Source organism: Macaca mulatta, chromosome 1 (assembly GCF_049350105.2).
Source record: "Macaca mulatta isolate MMU2019108-1 chromosome 1, T2T-MMU8v2.0, whole genome shotgun sequence".
NCBI classification, from domain to species: domain Eukaryota; kingdom Metazoa; phylum Chordata; class Mammalia; order Primates; family Cercopithecidae; genus Macaca; species Macaca mulatta.
The window spans coordinates 83,059,755-83,082,827 of record NC_133406.1 but is presented as its reverse complement, the minus strand read 5'-3'; the positions used below and the strand labels follow the sequence as shown (position 1 = coordinate 83,082,827).

General features: G+C 35.7%; 1 protein-coding gene across 2 annotated transcripts in view; it reads right to left on the bottom strand.

Moving 5' to 3' along the window:
• Nucleotides 1–23,073, bottom strand: part of DNAH14 (dynein axonemal heavy chain 14) — a 497,862-nt gene that overhangs the window by 50,383 nt on the left and 424,406 nt on the right. For both annotated transcript variants that reach the window (XM_077938651.1, XM_077938650.1), the window contains 8 exons: nucleotides 21,791–22,006; nucleotides 17,420–17,650; nucleotides 16,738–16,859; nucleotides 14,184–14,428; nucleotides 8,228–8,646; nucleotides 7,954–8,152; nucleotides 2,726–2,962; nucleotides 726–811 (listed from right to left, as the gene is read on the bottom strand). In XM_077938651.1, the coding sequence (XP_077794777.1) occupies nucleotides 726–811; nucleotides 2,726–2,962; nucleotides 7,954–8,152; nucleotides 8,228–8,646; nucleotides 14,184–14,428; nucleotides 16,738–16,859; nucleotides 17,420–17,650; nucleotides 21,791–22,006 (1,755 nt within the window). The remainder of the gene's footprint in view (nucleotides 1–725; nucleotides 812–2,725; nucleotides 2,963–7,953; nucleotides 8,153–8,227; nucleotides 8,647–14,183; nucleotides 14,429–16,737; nucleotides 16,860–17,419; nucleotides 17,651–21,790; nucleotides 22,007–23,073) is intronic.

Below are 23,073 nucleotides of genomic sequence, written 5' to 3'. Positions count from 1 at the left end.
GCTCTATTAGGCAATTTATAAACCTTGGTTTCCTAATCTGTAAAATGAGGGAAATAATTGTGCCTACCTTCCAAGACTATTATAAGTATTAACTGGAATAATATATGTAAAGTGCTTAACACATACTAAATTCTTCATGTGTTAGGGGTGCTAATAAATGACACCCATGCATACCCATAATCCACCCACCTCTACCCTCAGCCAGGTTCCGAAACAATTGAGAAATAGAGGTGTTGGGCAAAAATATCATTTTATTAATAATAAAGGTCATGCTGGTGGATGTGGCTTAGGTATGAGGCAACAATGTGCTTCCTGATACAGAATCTAGAATTAGACAGACTTACCTGTCACAAGTAGTGCTGGTCAGCCACTGGCCTCTCCCTACAGGACCAAGGTCTGTTCCTGTATGGTTTATGGCATGGAGAAGCAGCCAGAAAGTATGCTCGTTATAGGCAGACAAATCCCAAAAGGGACAGGGCTATGAGTCCTCCTCTCTAGGGAAGAACAAATGAGGGGACAGAGGGACTCCAGGAATGTTCCTCACATTGGACTCTCCATATGAAAGAAGCATTAAGGGGAGGTGTGTTTCCCTCTCACATTAACGTTCACAAAAGGTACTTTAAAAATACATTTGACTTGTAAAATTTTAATTTTGAAGGGCTTAAGTTACTAATAAAGCACTCAAAATATTTAGAATATTAATATTTCCTCATAAGATATCTTACCAAAATAAGTCTTTGAAATGAAGTGAGTTTCTCCCAGGGAAAATTTATAGGATTACATGTTTCTTTATTTTCATTCAAAAGTTCAGCTAGATATAATTTAGAGAAAGAAACTGGGATTAACAGTCAAATACTTTTTATCATTAAAAGATATCACAATGAACATTTCTGTCATAAAATTATGAAGTTTTTTTTTTTTTTCTCAACATGGCTGACTTTTAAAGTGAGCTTTATTTCCGTAAGCTTTACGGCATCACTAGCTGCACTTCACACCTCAAAAGACGGAGACATTAAGACAGATTTAAGTTTCAACTTGGACCGACTGAAGTGGTGAATGAATAGTAATATAAGAAGATGATGGACAGATGAAGAAATAAAATGAGAAGCCAAAGGCACAGCCAGTCAACACATTATAACCTGTTCCTGTATATGTGGTGTCTTTCTGATGAATATAAACTAATAAGAGTAGAGGTTGGAGATTTCTATTCATCCAGCTATAACAGATATGGGAAATGAGAACCAAATGGAAATGCAACCAGATTATCAAATTTTTGAAAAATTAAATATTATATCTATCTACATATATTTAATACTGACCCCGCTTACCACCACAATAGAGTCCTACTGGATTACAATTTTTTGCAAGGTGGGAAGTCTTCTAGTCTTCATTTCCAGCTGTCCTGGATACGGTTATCATTTCTACTTACCTCTTATTTCTGTGGTATTTTCCCAATGTCTAACTTTAAATACAAATTAGGTTATAGAAATGGCTTTTTTGAATGCAGATAATATTGATGTGTTGATCTTAAGAAAAGTTCATGATACATGAAGGTATAGTTATAAATGGATAATTTGGGGTTATTTGCAAAATAAAAAGATCTTCACTTTACAAAAAGGGTCAATAAAGAATTCTTTTAAATAAAAGTTGCTGACTCTTACAGTATAATAAATTATGGGTCCCACATATATTAGAGATAAATGCAACAAAATAAAATGATAACAACTTAAAGAGAAAACTCTACAGGAGGAGGAGACCTTAATAAGAACCTGAAATCAAGAATGTATAAAAGAAAAAAATAGACATAATTGACTATACAAACATTTAAACACATATAGCATAGGTATTATAAAAACAAATTCAATAGACAATAAAAAATTCTGAAAAATATTTGAATATAGATGTTAATACATATAATAAGACAAAAGCGAATTATCTATAACACTAATGGGAGTTTAAGCTTTTCAGATGGGCAAAATTAAAAAAAAATCAATACTCCTATGGAAAATGGGCATTCATATTGCTGGTGGAAATATAAATTATCATAGACTTTTAAAGAAAGCAACTTGGCAGCAACTGTTAACATAAAAATAATTTCCTTTTGTTCCAGCAATTCCACTTCTGATTATTTATCTTATAGAAATAAAAGCAAAGGAAAAATGTATAAGGATGTTCATGTTATTGCATAATATAATTGTTTATTTTGGCAAAAATCAGGAAGTGAAGTAGAGAAAAATGTGGAAGGAAACAAATTAGGTTGTGATCTGAGTGGGGGTGTTATGAGTGAAGGTAGTAGGGAAAAACGGAGAGTTCGAAGTGGAAAAAGAAAAAGAAAAAGATGTGCTAAAAATAGTAAGACATTTGAATTTAAGGTAAGATCCTTTCCCATGTAATTTTAAAAATACACATTTGTTAAAATGAACAATATATGTAGGTTTGTTCAGATCCAAGATTCCAAACTAGCATGGTGTAATGAAACTAGTGTGGTATATTTAATCTCTCTGAAATTCTGATTTCTAATCAGATTTTCTCATGAAGTTCTTTATAATCCTTTCATGGATTGTTATGAGGGTTATATTGAATAACATGTGCATGCTTAAAATGTAGTTATATTCCTCCCTTCAATTTTTTCATAATGTAAGATATTGTATGACATTTACAAATTGAAAATCCATACACATACACACGTACTTAAGTTAGGTTAAAACATTGAATGCTTTCTTACTCTCCTCTGGTGGTTTTGTATTTTCCTCCAATGAAGCATTTTCTGAAGAGAAAGGTGTGCTGATCAGAGAATAAACTGCTTTACTATTCTTAAAAGTATCCCATTGTGATACATTTGATAAAAGGGATTTGCACAGAAGTGAAAATGGTTCCAGGTGAGCGCTGACATATTGGCACTGCCTCCACCTAGAATCTGACAGCCACTGAAGATGCTGACTTTCATCTATTTCAAATGTGCCTAATAAAAAAAGAAAAATGATCACATTAGAAGAGATAAGCCCTTTACCTTTTAGTTATTTATTACAAAGTAGATACTTGACAAAGATGTGCTGCTAGGCTATTTCATATAAAAACTATTTTATAGAAATAAAAATATATTTTACATAAATAAAACAGAAAGCTACTTTATATAAAAATTACATAAGAGGTAATTGTTTTTATTGTGGTAAAAATATAACTAAATTTATCATTCTAAACCTTTTTTTGTTTTTGTTTTTTGAGACAGAGTCTCATTCTCACCCAGGCTGGAGTGCAGTGGTGCGATCTCTGCTCACTGCAACCTTTGCTTCCTGGTTTCAAGCGATTATTGTGCCTCAGCCTCACAAGTAGCTGGGATTACAGGTGTGTGCCACAATGCCCGGCTAATTTTTGTATTTTTTGCCATGTTGGCCAGGCTGATCTCAAACTCCTGGCCTAAAGTGATCTGCCTCCCACCTTGACCTCCCAAAGTGTTGGGACTACAGGCATGAGCCACTACACCCAGTTCATCTTAACCATTCTTAAGTGTACACTTTGGTAGTGTTAAAGATATTAATACTGTTGTGGAACTGAGAATAAATCCCAGTTGGTTATGGTGTACAATCTTCTTAATGTGCTGTTGAATTTGGTTTGTTAGTATTTTGCTGAGGATTTTTGCATCAATGTTATTCAGAAATATTGGTCTGTAGTTTACTTGTAGTATGTTTGTCTGGCTTTGGTATCAGAATAATACTGGCCTCACAGAATGAGTTAGAAAGTGTTTCTGTCTCTTCACTTTTTGAAAGAGCTTCAGGAAAATTTATGTTAATTTTTAAATGTTTGGTAGAATTCAATGCAGCCAACTGGTCCTAAAATTTGCTTTTTTTTTTGGCGGTTTTTGATTACCTGTTCAATCTCCTTGTTATTGGTGTGTTCAGATTTTCTATTTCTTCATGATTCAGTCTCAGTAGACTACAAGGAATTTATCCATTACTTCTAGGTTATCCAATTCATTGGCATACAATTGTTCACGGTAGTCTCTTAGAAATCTTTTTATTTCTCTGAATCTACTTTAATGTTGTCCCTTTCTTTCCTGATTTTTATTATTTGCATCTTCTCTCTTTTTTTCTTAGTTAACTGAGCTCAAGGTTTGCAAATTTTGTTGATCTTTTCAAAACACCAACCGTTAGTTTTGTTTATTCTTTTTCTATTCTCTATTTTGTTTATCACTGCTTTAGTCTTTATTATTTCATTCCTTTTGCTAGCTTTGGGTTTAATATGTTGTTTTTCTAGTTTCTTGAGGTAAAAGTTACGTACACTTTCTTCTTTTTTAATGTAGGTATTTACAGTTATAAACTTTCATCTTAGCACTGCTTTCAATGTATCCCCTAAGTTTTAATAGGTTGCATTTTCATTTGTCCCTAAGTATTTTCTAATTTCCCTTGTGATTTAGTCTTTGACCTACTGGGTGTTTAAGAGTGTGTTAATTTCTACATCTTTGTGGATTTTTCAGTTTTCATTCTGTTGATTTCTAGTATCATTTCATTGTGTTTGACAAATACACTTGGTATGACTTCTTGAATTTGTTAAGATTTGTTTTATGGTCTAACATGTGGTCTCTCCTGGGGAATGTGTATGTGCACTTAATAAGAATGTACATCCTGCTGTTGTTGGGAAGACAGCTCTGTGTATGTCTGTTTGATCCAGTTGATCTACTATGTTGTTCAATTTTCTTACGGCTTCTGTTTCATTGTTTTATTCAGTACTGAAAATGGAGTACTGAAGTCTCCTACTATTATTGGGTCGCTGTCTTATTTCTCCCTTTAATTTGTCAAAGTTTGCTTCATGTATTTGGGAGCTCTGAGGTTTAGTGCATAAGCATTTATTACTACATATCTTCTTGGTGAATTGACCCTTTTATCATTATCTCACATCTGTCTTTGTCTTTTGTAACAGTTTTGATTTCAAGTCTACTTCATCTGATATTAGTATAACCACTCCTACTCTCTTTGGTTACCATTTGCATGGAATATTTTTCTCCATTCTTTCATTTTCAGCCTATGTGTTCCTTTAGATATGAGTCTCCTGTAGACAGCATATAGTTAGATACTGTTTTTTAAATTAATTCGGCCAATCTGTGCCTTTTTATTGAAGAGTTTAATCCATTTAAATTTAAAGTAATTACTCATAGGGAAGGAATTACTATTGCCATTTGTTGTTTTCTGTATGTCTTGTAACTTTCTTCCTTCCTGTCCTCTTTTATTGCCTTTTTCGGTATTTTGTTGATTTTCATAGTGATATACTTTGATTCCCTTCTCATTTTGTTTTGTGCATATTCTATAGATATTTTCTTTGTGGTTACTATTGCAATTACATAGTTTAATCTTAATTTTATAGCATTCTATTTTAAACTGACAACAACTTAACTTCAGTCTCATACAAAAATTCTACTCCCATCCTGGCAACATAATGAGATCTCATCTCTACAAAAAATTTTTAAAAATTAGCTGGGTATGGTGGCATGTGCCTGCAGTCCCAGCTACTTGGGAGGTGAGGCGAGAGGATCACTTGAGCCCAGAAGTTGGAGGCTACAGTGAGCTATGATCCCATCACTGTATTCTAGCCTGGGTGACAGTGAAACTATGCCTTCAAAAAAACCAAAATCTACTAATTTAGGGCTTTAGCACCCCCCCTTATGTTATTGATATCACAAGTTATATTTTTATATATTGCATACCCATTAACATAATTATAGAGTAAAAAATGTTTTTGTAACTTAAGTTACATTTACCAAAATTACAATAGTACAGGTTACTATCTTTCTCCACATATTTACCTTTACTGAAGAACCTTATATTTTTCATATAGTTTCATGTTGCTGTGTATTATCCTTTTGCTTCAACTTAAAGGAGTTTCTGTAGCATTTCTTGGAGAGCATTTCTAGTGGTAATAAACTCCCTCAATGTTTGTTTATCTGAGAAATCTTAATTTTTCTTTCATTTTTGAAGGGCAGTTTTGACACATATAGTATTATTGGTTGAGAGTTTTTTTCTTTTAGCACTTTGAATATATATCTCACTCCCTCTAGTTTGCAAAGGTTTTCCTGAGAAGTCACTGGTAATCATATAGAAGCTCCCTTGTATGTACAAATAACTTTTTCTCTTGCTGCTTTCAAGATTCTGTCATTGTCTTTGACTTTGGACAGTTTGATAATAATGTGTCTGCTGTGTTTCTTTTTGGATTCATCCTAGTGGAGTTCTTTGAATTTTTTGAACCTGTATGTTTTTTTCTTTCCTTAGATTTGGGAAGTTTTTAGCAACTGTTTCTTCAGAGAATTTCTCTACCCCTTTCTCTCTTTTTTTCTTCTTCTGGGAGTGCCATAATGCATATATTGGTCAACTTAATAGCATCCTATAGGTCCCTTAGGCTCTTTTTGCTTTTTAAATTTTTAGCTTTTTTTTTTTTTTTTTTGCTTTTCTGACTTGATAATTTCAAATGATCTGTCTTCAAGTTTGTTGATTCTTTGTTCTGTCTGATTAAGTCTGCTGTTGAACCCCTGTAATAATTTTTCAGTTCAGATTTTGCATTTTTCACCTTCAGAATTTGTTTCCTTCTTTTTTATAGTTTTTATGTCTTTGCTGATATTCTCATTTTGTTCATGCATCATTTAACTGACTTTATTTAGTTCTCTGTTATTTATTTATTTATTTTAGCTCACTGAGCAACTTTATGACAGTTATTTTAAATTCCTTGTCAGGCAGCTCATAGATCTGCATTTCTGTGGGACTGGTTTCTGGAGCTTCATTTTGTTCCTTTGATTGGACCATTTCCCCTTGTTTCTTTGTTTGCCTTAATATCTTTTTTTCCGGGGTTGGCATCTGAAAAAACAACCACCTTTCCCAGTCTTTGGTACTGGCTTTGTGCAGGGGAAAACCCTCACCAACCAGCCTAGTTGGAGGTTCTAAGACCTTTTTAACCTTTTCTAATCCCTTGCTCCCCCTAATTTCTCCCTGTGAAACTGTAGGTCTAATGTGCTGCTTGCATCTGGATTTTAGTGGCTTCCAAGCTCCAGTGCCAGTCTTGCCAATATTCTGAGTCAGGCAAGACAAAAACCAGTCCCTTGGGAGGCCCCTAGACAAGCCAGAACACTGGATGCACTGTCTACTCTTTTGTTTCTATCTGAGGGAAGAGCTCTGATATGGGGTATTTCCTGTCAGTTGTTCCACATTATACCACAAAGAGGGAGGGGCATGAATAGGCATGTGTCAAATGATGGAAAATTTCCTACCCCTTTCACTGGAGTCTCTTCTTGGTTTTACAATAGCCTGGATGCTGTAGCTTCTCAACTGATCTCTAGAGTTCTCGCAGAGGTATTCTGATCTGTATATTGTTGTTACCTTGGTATCTCTGTGAAGGAAGGGAGCCTATAGCATCCTACTCTGCCATTTTGCAGACTTAAAATTTACAAATTACAGCATAACAACGTGAATGTATTTAATATCACTTAAAAATTGAGATGATAAATTCTATGTTATATGTATTTGACCACAGCTTAGATAATAAACATAATAAAAATACAACATAGAAACAGATTCAATAATTAAATAATTGTGTCTAACCTTTTTGGATAAACATGACTTTTGCGTTTCAAATTTTCAACCAAGTTTTCATAAGAAAATGAGGGCAACTGTAATTAGGGGTGGGGGAAGTTTTAACTCCTGAAGGTATCCAATCAGTGTTTATGTTTGGGTGTGCTCCTGTTGACTACCATTAGATATTCTGCTTTGTAGATTAGGATTATAATAATCATAGCAATTATCATTTATGTATTCATTCATTCATTAAAAAATTATTGAGTAACAGTGGAGGTGCTTGACCTCAAGCTACTTTTACTTTAATCAATTATAGAGGCATTGACTTGGAGCACCTTAGTGGAAGGAAACACACTTTTAATGGACTTTTACGGAATCCAGAATAATAACTTTTACTTACTAGTAAGTCTAGACTGGGATAATGCACTTTTAATATTTATCAATATGCCAGAATATAAAAAGATGTTCCATTCTTCTTCTGGTAGGAATCCAATGTCATCCTGTATTAGATTTCCATTAGCATTATTTTGCATGATTGCAGTACAAAGCCGAAAAGAGAAGCAAAGTTTATCTTCATTAAATAGAGCTGAAGAAACCACCTATAGGGAAAATATAACATATTAATCCAGTGAGATTAAATAAACAAGTAAAATCCACACTAAAGAATGTCTCACCTTAAAAATACTTTTTGTCAACACATCTATTGCACTTTTAATATGCTTATCTAAGAGATTTTTCTCATTTTCCAAGTTGGGTTCTGTTGAAATATTTATAATCTCATGAACTTCTTTTGGAGACACTTTCTCCCTTTTAAAACTATGTTCTTGTTCTTTGCTTTTGGAAACTACTGACAAAACAAAAACCTGATGAAACCAGTCTAGGGAGAACTGGTACATGTAGTTGATTTGCGTGAGACCAGCTACTAGAAAGTAGAGCAGGGCACCTCGGGTTGCAATGGGGAGATAGTTTTTACGTATTGCTTGGATTTCACTTTCAGCTTTTTTTGTTGCTTCAATGCGCTTTGAAATTTCATTTGATGTCATTTTGGATTTTCTTAAGGTATCTATAATTTCTTCATCATCTAACGCGTATCCTAAAGATAAACAAAAAGTGAAGTTAAATAAAGACTACTGTAACAGTAAATGGCTATTTCCTCACTCTGCACTCTTTGTGTAAGGGTTTTTACTGTTGGCTTCTTATTGGCTTTATGTCCGACATGGGCTCTTAAATGAAGTTAGGTAATATTTCTAATAAGAATTTGAGGCGGGGCGCGGTGGCTCAAGCCTGTAATCCCAGCACTTTGGGAGGCCGAGACAGGCGGATCACGAGGTCAGGAGATCGAGACCATCCTGGCTAACACGGTGAAACCCCGTTTCTACTAAAAAAATACAAAAAACTAGCCGGGCGTGGTGGCGGGCGCCTGTAGTCCCAGCTACTCGGGAGGCTGAGGCTGGAGAATGGCGTGAACCCGGGAGGCGGAGCTTGCAGTGAGCTGAGATCCGGCCACTGCACTCCAGCCTGGGCGACAGTGTGAGACTCCGTCTCAAAAAAAAAAAAAAAAAAAAAAAAAAGATTTTGATTAATAGTTTGTACACCTCACTTCCCACTCCCTCATCTCTTCTTTATATTACTTTAGTATTGGTGGATCCTATTTTTATTACAGGCATATAATAAGTAACCATTCCATGATAAGGAATACATTTACAGTATGACCCACTATACACACAGAATATTAAAATCAATTTTCAAAAAATAACAAGTATGCCATTATTTCACGTGATGTGTTCTGATATTTTGTATTCTATTTTATTAAACATATGAAACTGATCATGGCCAATGACATTTATTTCTCAACCCACGAACAGATTGCAACTCACCTTTTGAAAAAGCACTTCTCTAGAAAGTACAAATAATAAATCTATTCCCTTCACATATTTAAGGGAGCTCTCAGGTTTCCATTATAAACTCTTCTGTTTTATGGGCTAAACATCCACATTTTCCTCAACTGCTTTTTTCTTATGATATGATTTTTAGAGCCCTCTTTGATTCTTGCCCTTGGACACATTTTAGTTTGAAACGAGCCTTTTAAAAATGTGGCATCCAGAACTAAACACAGTATTTCAGCTTGATATGACTATTGCTGGGAATAATGAAATTAGTATATTCCACAATCTGTGTACCATATTCTTATTGATGCAGGTGAAGCTTTTACAGGAATGTCTGGACCTAAGTCATGGACCACCTCTCACAGTACTCACCCTATCACACCATTTCCCACAGAGGTTGGGCAGTCACACCAAAGAGAAAATAAGAGGCAATAAGAATGGCTAGTTTTCGGCCAGGCGCAGTGGGTAGCTTACAACTGTAATCTCAGCACTTTGGGAAGCCGAGAAGGGCGGATCACGAGGTGAAGAGATCGAGACCATCCTGGCCAACATGGTGAAACTGCTTCTCTACTAAAAATACAAAAATTAGCTGGGTGTGGTGGTGCGTGCCTGTAGTCCCAGCTACTTGGGAGGCTGAGGCAGGAGAATCGCTGGAACCTGGGAGGTGGAGGTTGCAGTGAGCCGAGATTGTGCCACTGTACTCCAGCCTGGCAATGGAGCGAAACACTGTCTCAATAAATAAATAAATAAACATAAGAATGGCTAGTTTTCACTATTCACAATAGCAAAGGCATGTAATCAACCTAAATGCCCATCAGTGATAGACTGGATGAAGAAAATGTGGTACATACGATGCAGCCATAAAAAAGAACAAGATCATGTCCTTGGCAGGGACATGGATGGAACTGGAGGCCATTACCCTCAGCAAACTAACACAGAAACAGAAAACTAAACACTCCATGTTTTCACTTGTAAGTGGGAGCTAAATGATGAGAACACATGGACACATACGGGGGAACAACATATACAGGAACCTATTAGATGGTGATGAGTAGTAGGAGGGAGAGAATCAGGAAAAATAACTAATGGGTCCTAGGCTTAATACCTGAGTGATGAAATAATCTGTACAACAAACCCCCATGACACAAGTTTACCTATGTAACAAACCTGCACTTGTAGCCCTGAACTTAAAAGTTAAAAAACAAACAAACAAAAAGCCTAGTTTTACTAAATCCTAGAAAGGAGGAGGAAAAATTATGCATATAATCAAGGTGTCTCTTAATTTAGTTTTTTTCCAGAACAATTTTTACTGAAACCACTATTACTCAAAGATCACAGTCTTTAAAAAATACCCAGACTCTACCACAAGGAACAAATGGTAGAGAATAAACAGCAAAGGCACAATAAAAGCATATAGTGCCCTAATGAGTGTTATCTTAAACACCTTTTCACTTAGCTCATGAAATCCATCTTTTGTTCAATTCAGGTGAAGTTTATAGCAAAATATGACTTGTTATATGAGTGGTTCATAAAATGGGAGTGGCTGTGCTTCTGAATCTTGATGGTCACCTTCTATGTATATTATATAATACTTAGATGTTTTGCTCCCTAAGGAGTTACCAGCCAATGGCTCCAGTCTTACAAGAAAACCAAAAACCAAAAAACAAAAAACAAAACAAACAAACAAAAAACAGATACAGAAGCCTTGTCTATGTAGTTAGCCTTATTACTAGAAGCACAATTTATTCATGTGTTATAAAGAAACATCTTATTAGGTATAATTAACATTGGAAAGGAATAAAGTCAGGTCCTCCAGGCATAAATGTGTATTTAACATTTCATAATAAAAATATGCTTCTAAATGAGGATTTGCCTGTATTTCTAATATAAGATATAATTAAATTTGAGCTCTTTTTTTTGTAAACATGGTTGTAAAAATTGAGTTATAGACTTTATTTGTCTTAAAAATTCTCTGTTTAACACATATCTCTTTTTGGAATTGGGTTAAGACAATGGCATGCTAAGGCAGCAACACTCAGGAGGATCCTAGGAGGAAAGGCATGCCCTCCCCACTACTCTCCCTACTGAAGCTTTTGTTTGTTTGAGGTTTTAAACAAAATGTAAAGTCTCCTAAGGTCTTAATCATTTCCCCAAACTAAGGCAGTTGTATGCCATAAAAATGTAAGTTCTTTGTTAAAGGTTAAGAACATGCTGAACAAGTCAGTGTTTTCTGCACATCTTAGCAGACCTTACAGAGGCAACACTGGAACTCCTCATCAAAGTTATTCTTGTTTCGGCCACACGTCGCAGCAAGGTGCTGTTACTTGCAGCAATTTGTTAGGGAAGAAATGTCAATATTAAGGTAAATGTCTAATAGCGGGGAGCCATATCCTTTCGGTGGAGAAAGGTTTGTAACCACAATGTGGGAACGGCTCAAATTCATCACTGCACTGATACAAGGCATTGCACTGATACAAGACAGACAGATCTGTCTTGCTTCCGGGAAGTCCAAGGCAGCACGGTGAATGTGGTTCCAGCTCTGGATGATAAAGAACGGGCTACCACGTAGTAGCACCTGTGAGCGCTGGCTGAGAGGAGGGGCAAGCGGGCAAATGTGGACCCAGGCTGTGAGGGGTGGGGGTGGGACCCATGGCATCACTGCCCCAAAAGTTCCAGTGTTAACACATAGGTAACATCATCCAAAGTATCTCTCTCTATACATATGTGCAGATAGAAGGGTAAGTAAATGGATTGATAGACAGACAGAATATGTGTGTGTGTGTGTGTGTTTATGAGAAATGGATCCTACTATAAATACTGTGTTTTAAGTAACTAGTAAATTTACCTTTACTGGAATTAAGAAAAAGAATAAACAGAATTGCTGAATCTCAGGTAAACATTTCTTGAATATAATATATATTAGTTTCTAAAACATTATTCTAAGATTATAAGAAAAGATGATGAAAGCAATGAAAGAATTCAATCTCTATTTAAAAAAATAAAAATACATTTTGAATTTCAAACAGGATGGATTGGCTTCTCTGCAGGAACTGTGAGGTTACTGCACTCAGGTTTCCTTCCACTTTCTGATTCTGATTGCTCAGTCGGTGAGACTTCATCATCAAGTAGTTTTTGTTTGTTTTTTTTTTAATTCCCTGGGTTCTTTTATGTTTGAAATAGTCAATATTGCTCCCAAGGTATGGGTGCTTCATGCCCTATCAAACTTGGTTTCCTCATCTTTCAAAAATTACATTCTTAATTATTACTATTGGTAAAATTTTGCCTTTAAAAAAAAACTAGCTTTTAATTTGTTTTAGTACAGTATCTGGTAACAATGGACTTGCATTTCAGCCATGGGCTTTAGATTAGACAAATAATATGTAATCAGAAGCGGACATAATAATTGTGTAGAGAGCTTCAAAAATAAACATAAGCCAGGGCCCAATGTGTGGAAGTTCAGATTCAGTAAGTCTGTGGCGGTAGCCACTGGGCATTTGTATTTTTCAAAAAGAAAGAAAAGTAATAAATTCTACAGATGATTTCTATACATACTCTTGAGGACTAAAGTGTTTGAGAAACCTTCAGGTTCCAATGAGTCACAAGTTAAAACAGAAAGGCAGTCCATTGTTAGATAAACTGTATTTTATCACAGTTGAGTTAGGGGCCTACATCAGTGTGACTCAGGAATTTATGTTTCTTGAAGTTTAGATGCAGTAAAGATTTTTTTGTGCTGGAGAGGAAAATAATTTCTACTGCTACTTTAATTAACAGTCTTTTTTTTTTTTTCCTTTTCTTCTTTTCTTTTTTTTTTTTAAACGGAGTTTCGTTCTTCTTAACTCAGGCTGGAATGCACTGGCGCCATCTTGACTCACCACAGCCTCCACCTCCTGGGTTCAAGCGATTCTCCTGTCTCAGCCTCCTGAGTAGCTGGGATTACAGGCATGCACCACCAAGCCCGGCTAATTTTGTATTTTTAGTAGAGATGGGGTTTCTCCATGTTGGTCACGCTGGTCTCCAACTCCTGACCTCAGGTGATCCGCCTGCTTCAGCCTCCCAAAGTGTTGGGATTACAGGCGTGAGCCACCGTGCCCGGCCAACAGCATGTTTTAATGGGATATATAAAAGTCACTGGATTATTTGCTTTTAAAATATCTTTTAGTTATTAAGTCGGGTGTGGTGGCATGCGCTGGTAATCCCAGGTACTCAGGAAGTTGAGGCAGGAGAATCACTGGAACCCAGGAGGCGGAGGTTGCAGTGAACCGAGATTGCGCCACTGCACTCCAGCCTGGGTGATGGAGTGAGACTGTCTAAAAAATAAATAAATAAATAAATAAATAAATAAATAAATAAATAAAAAATAAAATATCTTTTCGTTATTAATACTTGGGGAAAGCCCAATCATTCAGTCTCTGTAATCTAACTTGAGATCTATAACAGATGTCTGTACCTGAAGTACAGACATGGGGGGAACTAACTAGACTCTGTAAAATTTGTCTTACAACTTATACCAGTTAAAGGGTGGCAAATGTTCTACAACACAATGAGCTAAAGCAAAAGTGGAACTGAGGGACACCAAAATTCACAATGTTTAAGTTTAGAAATGGGGTGATTCACCTACCTTTATCAGTTATCTGGTGGAAATGGAGATTTGCTATTTTTGGCTCAAATTCAAAATTTGGTTCTCATAACTTTTTATTCTATCCGTTGCAAAGATCTCTTACTATCACTAAATATCTTGACTTACCTTGTGCTTTCTGCAGTAAATTTAATGTTTTTTCCTCTAGTTCTTCAAGAGTTACGGCATCAAGGGAAATACTCTCCAGTAACTTGGAACGTTGATCTTCTAAATGAGGAACTTCATGAGTTACCACAGTAGACAAGAGTTGATCTTGCAAACCTTGGAATGTTACAGTGAAGTTGATCATAGTAACAAAGTTATAAACTGATGGAAGAAAATGGGGGTTGTCTATTTCTGTAGATAAGTATAACCTAAACATGAGAAAGGCACCAGTTATTCAAAGAACATATAGAAGAAAAAAATGAACAATTTATTTAAAAATACATAAAGCATTTTTCCTGGAAGTACACAAGATTTTTAGTGTTTTTCAGTTTTGTATACAAAGTACACTTTCAATGTATACTATGTGAATACATTTGCATTGAAGTCTTAAAAAAATACAACCACAGACTGTGTACATGCTATGTTTAGTTTACACATAAGGACAGAGTATAGAAAATGTTAAACAGTAGAAGTTTTGACTTGCCACTAGATCATTGTGAAAACCATGGTTTTTACCCTTAGTGAGTTGAGAAGCCAATGGAGGGATTGGAGGAGTGACAAGGTCTTTTTAAATCAGACTTCTCTAGCAGCTATCTTTTTTTAAAAAAAAATTTCAATAGCTTTAGGGGTAAAGCTACATGGATGAATTGTATGGTGGTGAAGTCTGAAATTTTGGTGCATCCATCACCTGAGCAGTGTACCTTGTACCCAAGATGTAGCAGCCATCTTGAGAATAGCCTGGGAGGAGAGGCAGAGGAGCAAGAAGGAAGCTGGGAGACTGGGTAACATGTGAGAAATGATGGTGGCGTGGAGCAGGGTGGTGTCAGTGGCAGTCATACTGAAGAGTGGGCAGATTAATAAAGCAGAGACAATTCTTCATTCCACTTTATGAAGAGTGAAATTGAAGCTTAATGATATTAAATAAATTGCCCATATCACATGGCCAGAAAGTGACAGAGTGAGGTCCATCACTGAAGCCTGCCCTCTACAACAGTGCCCTCCAGCACCTTCTCAACACACATTCCTAACATGGGGACCGGGTTATCTACTCAGGAAAATTAGCATTTTTAGCACTGTTACTTCATTAGCATTTTTAGTGCTGTTACTTAATCAAACAAATTATATCCAGTAAGAAAAAAGAATGGGTTAATGCAGTGTTTTCCAAAGTGTAGTCTATACAACACTATTTTCTGGAGAGGGTTTGGTGAATAAAGGGGTTTTAAGTCCTGTAGGACTGTTACCTTTAGCCCACTTTAAGAAGCCTTGGGATCTCTTTTTTGAGTGACACCTATTACAGCATGGAAATGTTTTGATGAACGTACTTTGGAAACTGTTTTATTAACAGAAGAGAGAATTATTATTATCTTTATTATTATTTCAGACAGAGTTTTGCTCTTGTTGCCCAGGCTGGAGTGCAATGGTGCGATCTTGGCTCCCAGGTGCAACCTTCGCCTCCCAGGTTCAAGCGATTCTCCTGCCTCAGCCTCCCAAGTAGCTGGGATTACAGGCATGCACCACCACACCTGAGTAATTTTTTTTTTTTTTTTGTATTTAGTAGAGACAGGGGTTTCACCATGTTGGTCAGGCTGGTCTTGAACTCCTGACCTCAGGTGATCCACCTGCCTCAGCTTCCCAAAGTGCTGGGATTACAGGCGTGCACCACCACGCCTGGCCACAGAAGAGAGAATTCTAAGGAGTAATAATTTCATGAGAGATTGCAGCCCTGCACAAGGGAGAGGACACACTGACCAACAGGTTTGAGTCAGCACCGCTTGGTAAGGAGTCAGTACGTCAGAATTCCTGGGAATAAGTTAAAAGCACCAGGCTGATGATGGCTAAAGTCTTCTAGTTTCCTTTGCCAATTACTTGCTTACCCAGCAAGGCTCTTATTATAAATGGCCTTTCCTGTGGCTTTGCCTACAAGGAGAGAATGCCCATGAACAATTCAAACATCTTACTTCTTGGGAGTCACATTTTTATGGTAATCAAATCTATGTAACAGTGCTGTGTGAAATTGGCTAGTGCGAGTCCATTTCCTGGAGTCCCTTTACTGCTGGGAACATGGATATAATGCTTTTTATCTTCCTAGGCAAAAATCTCTTTTTGCTCTAGATATTAAATATAGATTTTGTGTGTGTGTGTGTTTTAAAAAGGCAGAAACTTTTGTCGCCCAAATAAAATGTTAGGCAAACAGAACAAACAGAGCTTCTCCAGATGAAGCAGAGCCAGGCTTCTCGCTTGCTCCTCTCTGCATAGCTTCTGAAGACTCCTCATAAAACCCACAGGTTTCATCATGCACAGTTTGAAAAGTGTTGGTTTGGAGTGACTTGATACAATTCGGTTATCTTTTCTGTATACTGATGAATACTTCTGCCAACACAAAAACAAAAAGAATATTCCAAAGACAATCTTACTTTTTCCTCCATGTAGAAGCTTAACAGGACTGAATGCAAGGCATTCAATATTATTTATCTTAAAAAGCATACACATTTGACTCAATTTAGCTGTGGCACATTACCTAAAATTTGAATTGTATTCGATCTCAGCGTCACCAACCCTTATGAAATAGTGTCCTTTTTTCTGATAGATATCCTTTTTCAGAATTGCCTTTAAGCCTGGAGCTATTGTCTCAAGGAGATTCTGAAAAACCCAATAGACAAAAATAAGAAAAATCATCTTAAAACAAATTGGTTGGAAAAAAAAAAGCAGCATTAAAACATTTAAATGTTGAGATAGAAAGAATGAATAAGACCTAGTATTTCATAGCACAACAGGGTGACTATAGTCAATAATAATTTAATTGTACATTTAAAAATAACTAAGAGTATAATTGGATTGTTTGTAACAAAAGATAATGCTCAAGGGAATGGATACTCCGTTCTGCATGATGTGATTACACATTGTATGCCTGTTTCAAAAACATCTCATATACCCCATAACTATATACACCTACTATGTACCCACAAAAATTAAAATTAAAAAATTTAAGTTTTATTAAATATCTGGACTCCAGTGAAAGACAGCTGTAAGAGAACTGAGCATTGAAAACTCACTCTCTGTCTCTAAGTATATATGTGTGTATGTCTGTTATTATTTTTTCCCTGACAGTTATGTGTCACTGAAAACTTTTAACCTTTATGCTCAGTGCATACAACATATGTATCAGCTGCAAGGGAAATTAGGCCATACTGCCCACTTACCTGCAGGAGGACACTCCCTCCTGTCTTCATAGCATTTTCAATTTTTTTGGTGTAATTGCTGTCTTCAATGGAGAGCTTCTGCAGCCTGGATCCTTCCATCTGACGGATCCAGTTGTGAGCTTGCCTATGTGGGTCAATCAGCAGTGGCCACTGCTGGCCATTCTTGATCAAGATGGCATTCTCTACTGAATACTGACCATGAGGTAGTCCCTGATTATGCCATCGGCTGATCTGCAACGAAATCATTAGTACTTTCACTATTTTGTAAATGTCTTCACATCTTTAGTATCCTACAGGGTACTAAAAGATCCTACAGAATCACTGCCTTTAGAAAAAGAAATACTGTTTTAAAATGCTATGGAAATGAACAGTTTAAAGAAACAGATATGAAATTTTTGGGAAGCTGAGTAATTATGCACTAAATTACATTTTTGTGTTCAACAATAAGGACATTATAATGCCCATCACAACAAAGATGCCAAGGGGGACACAAAGGAAATAAGATACAGCACCTGCTTCTAAGGCTTTTAGACTCTAATGCATATATGAAATATGCAATAATACAGAAGTATACAAATATAATAACAGCTACTTTATTTTGCCCCTACCAACTGCCAACCACACATACATATATACTAGGTAGTGAAATTACTATAATAACCCTTATTTCTAAGATGGAGTAATTGAGGCTAAAAGACGTTAGATACTTGTCTAAGGTTATACTGTCAGAATAAGAAGCAGAGCTACCATTTGACTCAGAAGCTGACTTCAAGCCTGGTAAGCTTTGACTCTTTACATGGCCTCTCTTTTTCTGCCACTCCAATTTCATGGCAGTATCAGCAGGTTGGGAGAAAAAGGCCAAGAAGCCTATGGAGGTAAGAGTAGAAACAGGACACCAAGGAAACCCTCCAGCAAAAGGTAGCAGGGGTCTCCCCAGGAGGAGCCAAACATACTTTTTAGTTTGAGAACAGAGGAAAGTTTTTTCATTTATGCCTGTGAAGAACTGCATGCTCTCAAATTCTATGCAAAAGGAAATAGGACAGATGATGAAGAATCCTGAAAAATACAAGTATTGCTATTGATTGGAGTGTAGCTTGCATCTGAATACAGGCAAAGAAGACAGGAGTAAACATGATTGTGGTGAGAGAAACATGCCCTGAGCCCAATAGCAAAGAAGAGTTTCTATTTTCAAAAATGAATCATTCTCCAGACTTTTATGCTTTTCTTTATTAAACACGATAGTTTAGTTTTGCTTATTTTTGAACTGTAGATAAGTGAAATCTTCCTTCTTTTTCTGTGTCTGGCTTTAATTCATGTTGTTGTGTTGCTTGAGGTCTCTCTACATATATACATATATATGTGTAGTCTTATACATATATGTATATGTGTGTATATATATGTATATATGTGTGTATACATATATGGGATTACACTGAATCTATAGGTCAGTCTAGTAACTTTAGAATATTGAGTTTTCCAATTCATGAACTTGGTATAACTCTTCATTTATTTAAGTTTCTTAAAATGCATCTTAGTATTTTATAGTTTTCTTCCTATAAATTTTTCACATTTTTGAGATTCATTCTGATGTGCAAAAGATGTGTTTTAGATACCATTTTAGGTCATTGGTATCTAAAAACATTGTACACTACTGCTGCTGAAGAGAAACGCAATTTGACTTTGTTAATTTCAGAAAGTTTGCTAAATGTTTATTAATTCTCATGATATATCTATAGGTTCTCTTGGATTTTATAAATACATAATATATCACCTCCAAAAATTTATGTTTTTATTCAATGCTAATATCTTTTTTCCCCTTGCCTTACTTCACTGCCCAGACTCTCCAGTAAACACAAGTGGAGATAGTGAACATCCCTTTGTCATCTTCCCAATCTCAAAAGAAAATCTTTCACCAGTGTATCATTTTAAAGTTTCTGACTTCAATCTTGTTCTGCGGTTATCTTAGGAGTATATTTCCTAATTTCAAAAATATGGGGATTTTCAAAGTATCTTTTAATTATTGACTTTTAGCTTAACTGCACTTTGATCAGATGCCATATTCTGTAGGAGTTCAGTCCTCTGACATTTGGTCAAACTTGATTTGTGGCCTGTTATATGGTCAATTTGGCAGTTCTATATGTGTTTGCATATAATGTGTCAGCTGCAGGTATAGGCTACGGTGCTCTATTCCCATTCAGTCCATTTGCTGATCATGTTGTTCAAAGCTTCTCTATTCTTACCGATTTTGTGTGCTTGTTCTGAGTTACAGAAAGAAGGGTATTAAAATCCTTCACTATGATTGTAGATTTGTCTATTTTTTTCCTATAGTTCTTTTAATATTTGCTTTATATTATTTGAGATCATGCTATTAGGTTAACAATTTAGAATTGTTCACATTTGCTTGGAGAATTAAACCAATTCCTATTGTAAAGTGAGCTTAAGTCTAGTAATCCTTTTATGCCTTAACATCTATTTTGTCCTTTTGTTTTTGTGATCTATGGTAAACACTCTCCCATTTCTGACTCTCAACTTTTCTTTATGTTTTAGATGTGTCTTTTATAAATAATGTAGGTTTTATTTTATAAATAATGTATGTTTTCTATTTTGTGCTTTGGTTTATACTGTTATATAGTCTTATAACTTTATATATGAGGATTGCTTGAGGTCTCTCTACAAATATACATATATAGTCATATACATATATGTATAAGTATGAATATATGTATGTATACATATAGGTATACGTATATATGTATGTACACACATAACATACATGCATGTACATATGTATATATGTGTATATATGTATATACATTATGTATGTACATATGTATATATGTGTATATACATATAAGTGTATATATACATGCAAGTATATGTGTGTGTATATATAAGTATATATGTGTATATATAGTATATATGTATAGTCATAACTTTATGAGGATTTCTTGAGGTCTCTCTACATATGTAGTATACACATATGCTATATGTATACATATATATAAAATATATATACATACACACACATATATATGTAGAGAGAGAGAGACAGAGACTTGGCCTGTCTCCCATGCTGGAGTGCAATGGCATGATCATGCCTCACTGCAGCCTTGACCTCCTGGACTCAAGTGATCCTTCCACCTCAGCCTCCTAAGTAGTTAGGACTATAGGCATGTGCCACCATTGTGCACGTGCAATCATTGCAATGATTGTGATCTATCATTATAATTACTACTGCTGTTCTCAAGCTGTGATTGTACAAAAGTTAATAATGGATAATATTGAAAAATAAACTGTTTCCTGAGAGGAAAATTAATCTTATTCTTGGGTTTGCTAATAGTGTCATATTTGCTAAGACAGATAAAATCCTTTGTGTAACAAAGCAAGACAATTGTTTTTTCTTTTAGAGACAGGGTCTTCTCTCAGTAGCCTAGGCTGGAATGCAAGGGCACCATCATAGCTCACTGCAGCCTTGATCTCTTGGGCTCATGTGATCCTCCCACCTCAGCCTTCCAAGTGGCTTAGGCTTAGGATGACAGGCATGTGGCACCATGCTCTGTAATTTTTTTTTTTTTAGACAGGGTCTTGCTACATTGCCCAGGTTGGCTATTTTTTAATTTTTTTGTAGAGACAGGCTGGTCTTGAATTCCTACACTCAAGAGTTCCTCCTATCTGGGCGTCCCAAAGTTCTGGCATAACAGGCATGAGCCACCGCACCTGGCCACAATCTTAGACTTGTTACTGGAACATTTAGTCCATTTACACCTAATGTAATAACTGTTATATTTGAGTTTAAATTGGTTATTAGCATTATGAAAATGTGAAGACAGTATTTGTTTCTAAGATTTTGTAGGTTGCATGGTCAATTTAAGGGAAATTATCAGTGGGGATCCAATCTAAAATTACTCTTGGAGGATTAACAAAAGCTAGGTGCATTTCTCTTTTATCCTTTAAACATCCGCATAGGATTTACATAAACAGACAATAAGTATCTAAGCTAATAAATGTAGTTCTACATTTTTGGCTGTGTCTAAGAACACTCCCTGTGGTTCAATAAGTTCAATTGTATTAAATGAAAGAGGTTTCAGAGAGAGAAATTGCCTATATTCACTGAGACAGGGTAATAGGATTACGGTGGGAAAAGAGATATTTTGTGACTTTTGCTCAGTATGAGAAACAGGAGAGATACAACTTATTGAGGCATTAGGGCTATAAATAAAAAAAATTAAGACCTGAAACAAACTATTAACAAAATATTTTCATTTATCAAAATAATTCTGGGACAACATCCAAGCCCAAAACTACACATACAGCTAAAACCCAAATCAACAATAATAGCCACTTAACTGGATAATAGAAATATGTTATTACCTCATATTTTTGTGCCATAACTTTAATTAAAGAGAAGTTGGAAGACAAAGAAATGCCATTTTCAGTGCAGAAAGTCTCCCATTTATTCACAATCAACTGGCGAAATTCTGGTGTTAAAATTCCACTGTATACAATGCATGCTGCTGAAAGAAGTATGTCACCCAAAATTCCTTCTAATTTGTTATCTATTTGATTGATTGTTTCTTGCCATCGAGTCTAAATGTTAAAATAGAAATGAGTTATTCTATATAAAATATATTATCATAAGGTATTTTAAAATTAATCTCCAAGTTGGATCTATCATTGCAATTACTACTGCTGTTCTCAAGCTGTGGCTGTATCAAAGTTAACAATGGATAATATTGAAAAATAAACTGTTTCCTGAGGGAAAAATTAGTCTTATTCTTGAGTTTGCTAATAGTGTCATATTTGCTAAGATAGATACACAGCCATTTAAAATCCTTTGTGTAATAAAACAGGACAATTTTTTTTTTTTTCTTTTAGAGACAAGGTCTTCTCTTAGTAGCCTAGGCTGGACAGCCTTGATCTCTTGGGCTCATGTGATCCTCCTCCCACCTCAGCCTTCCAAGTGGCTTAGGATGACAGGCATGTGCCACCAGGCTCAGTTATTTATTTATTTATTTTTAGAGACAGGGTCTTGCTACATTGCCCAGGTTCGTCTTAAACTCTTGATCTCAAGCAATCCGCCAGCCTTGGCCTCCCAAAGAGCTGGGATTACAGACATGAGCCACCATGCCCAGCCAAAGCAGGACAGTTTATAAAGTATCAATTTATTATAATATACTATTAATAGTATTCAACAACAACAATAATAACAACAACAACCCATATTTACTGAATCTTTACTTATCTACCAGGCATTTTACTTTGAAAACTTCATTTGATACTGCATTTGAAGTTGAGTTTAGAGAAGTTAAACTACTTGGTCAAGATCACTAAGCTTCTAAGGGGTGCAGCTGGGCTCTGAACCCATATTCTCTGGCTGTATATGGCTTCTTTGATCATGCATGTGCTTGACTGGTCGATAAATAAAGCATGTTAAGCAAGAGCCCTCTTTTCTGGTGCTCACCATCTGGGACATGCTGATGTTCCACTGCCTCTCAATCTATACACTTGACTCTCAGGGACATCCAACTGCTTCTGAGAGCTATCATCTCCCTTTGATTGGTCTGTTTTCATAAAATCCTTCCTCTTGACCTTCTATGATATGTATTTATTTAAAAAATTAAACTAAATTAAAATTATCTTGAGAATTTTATAGC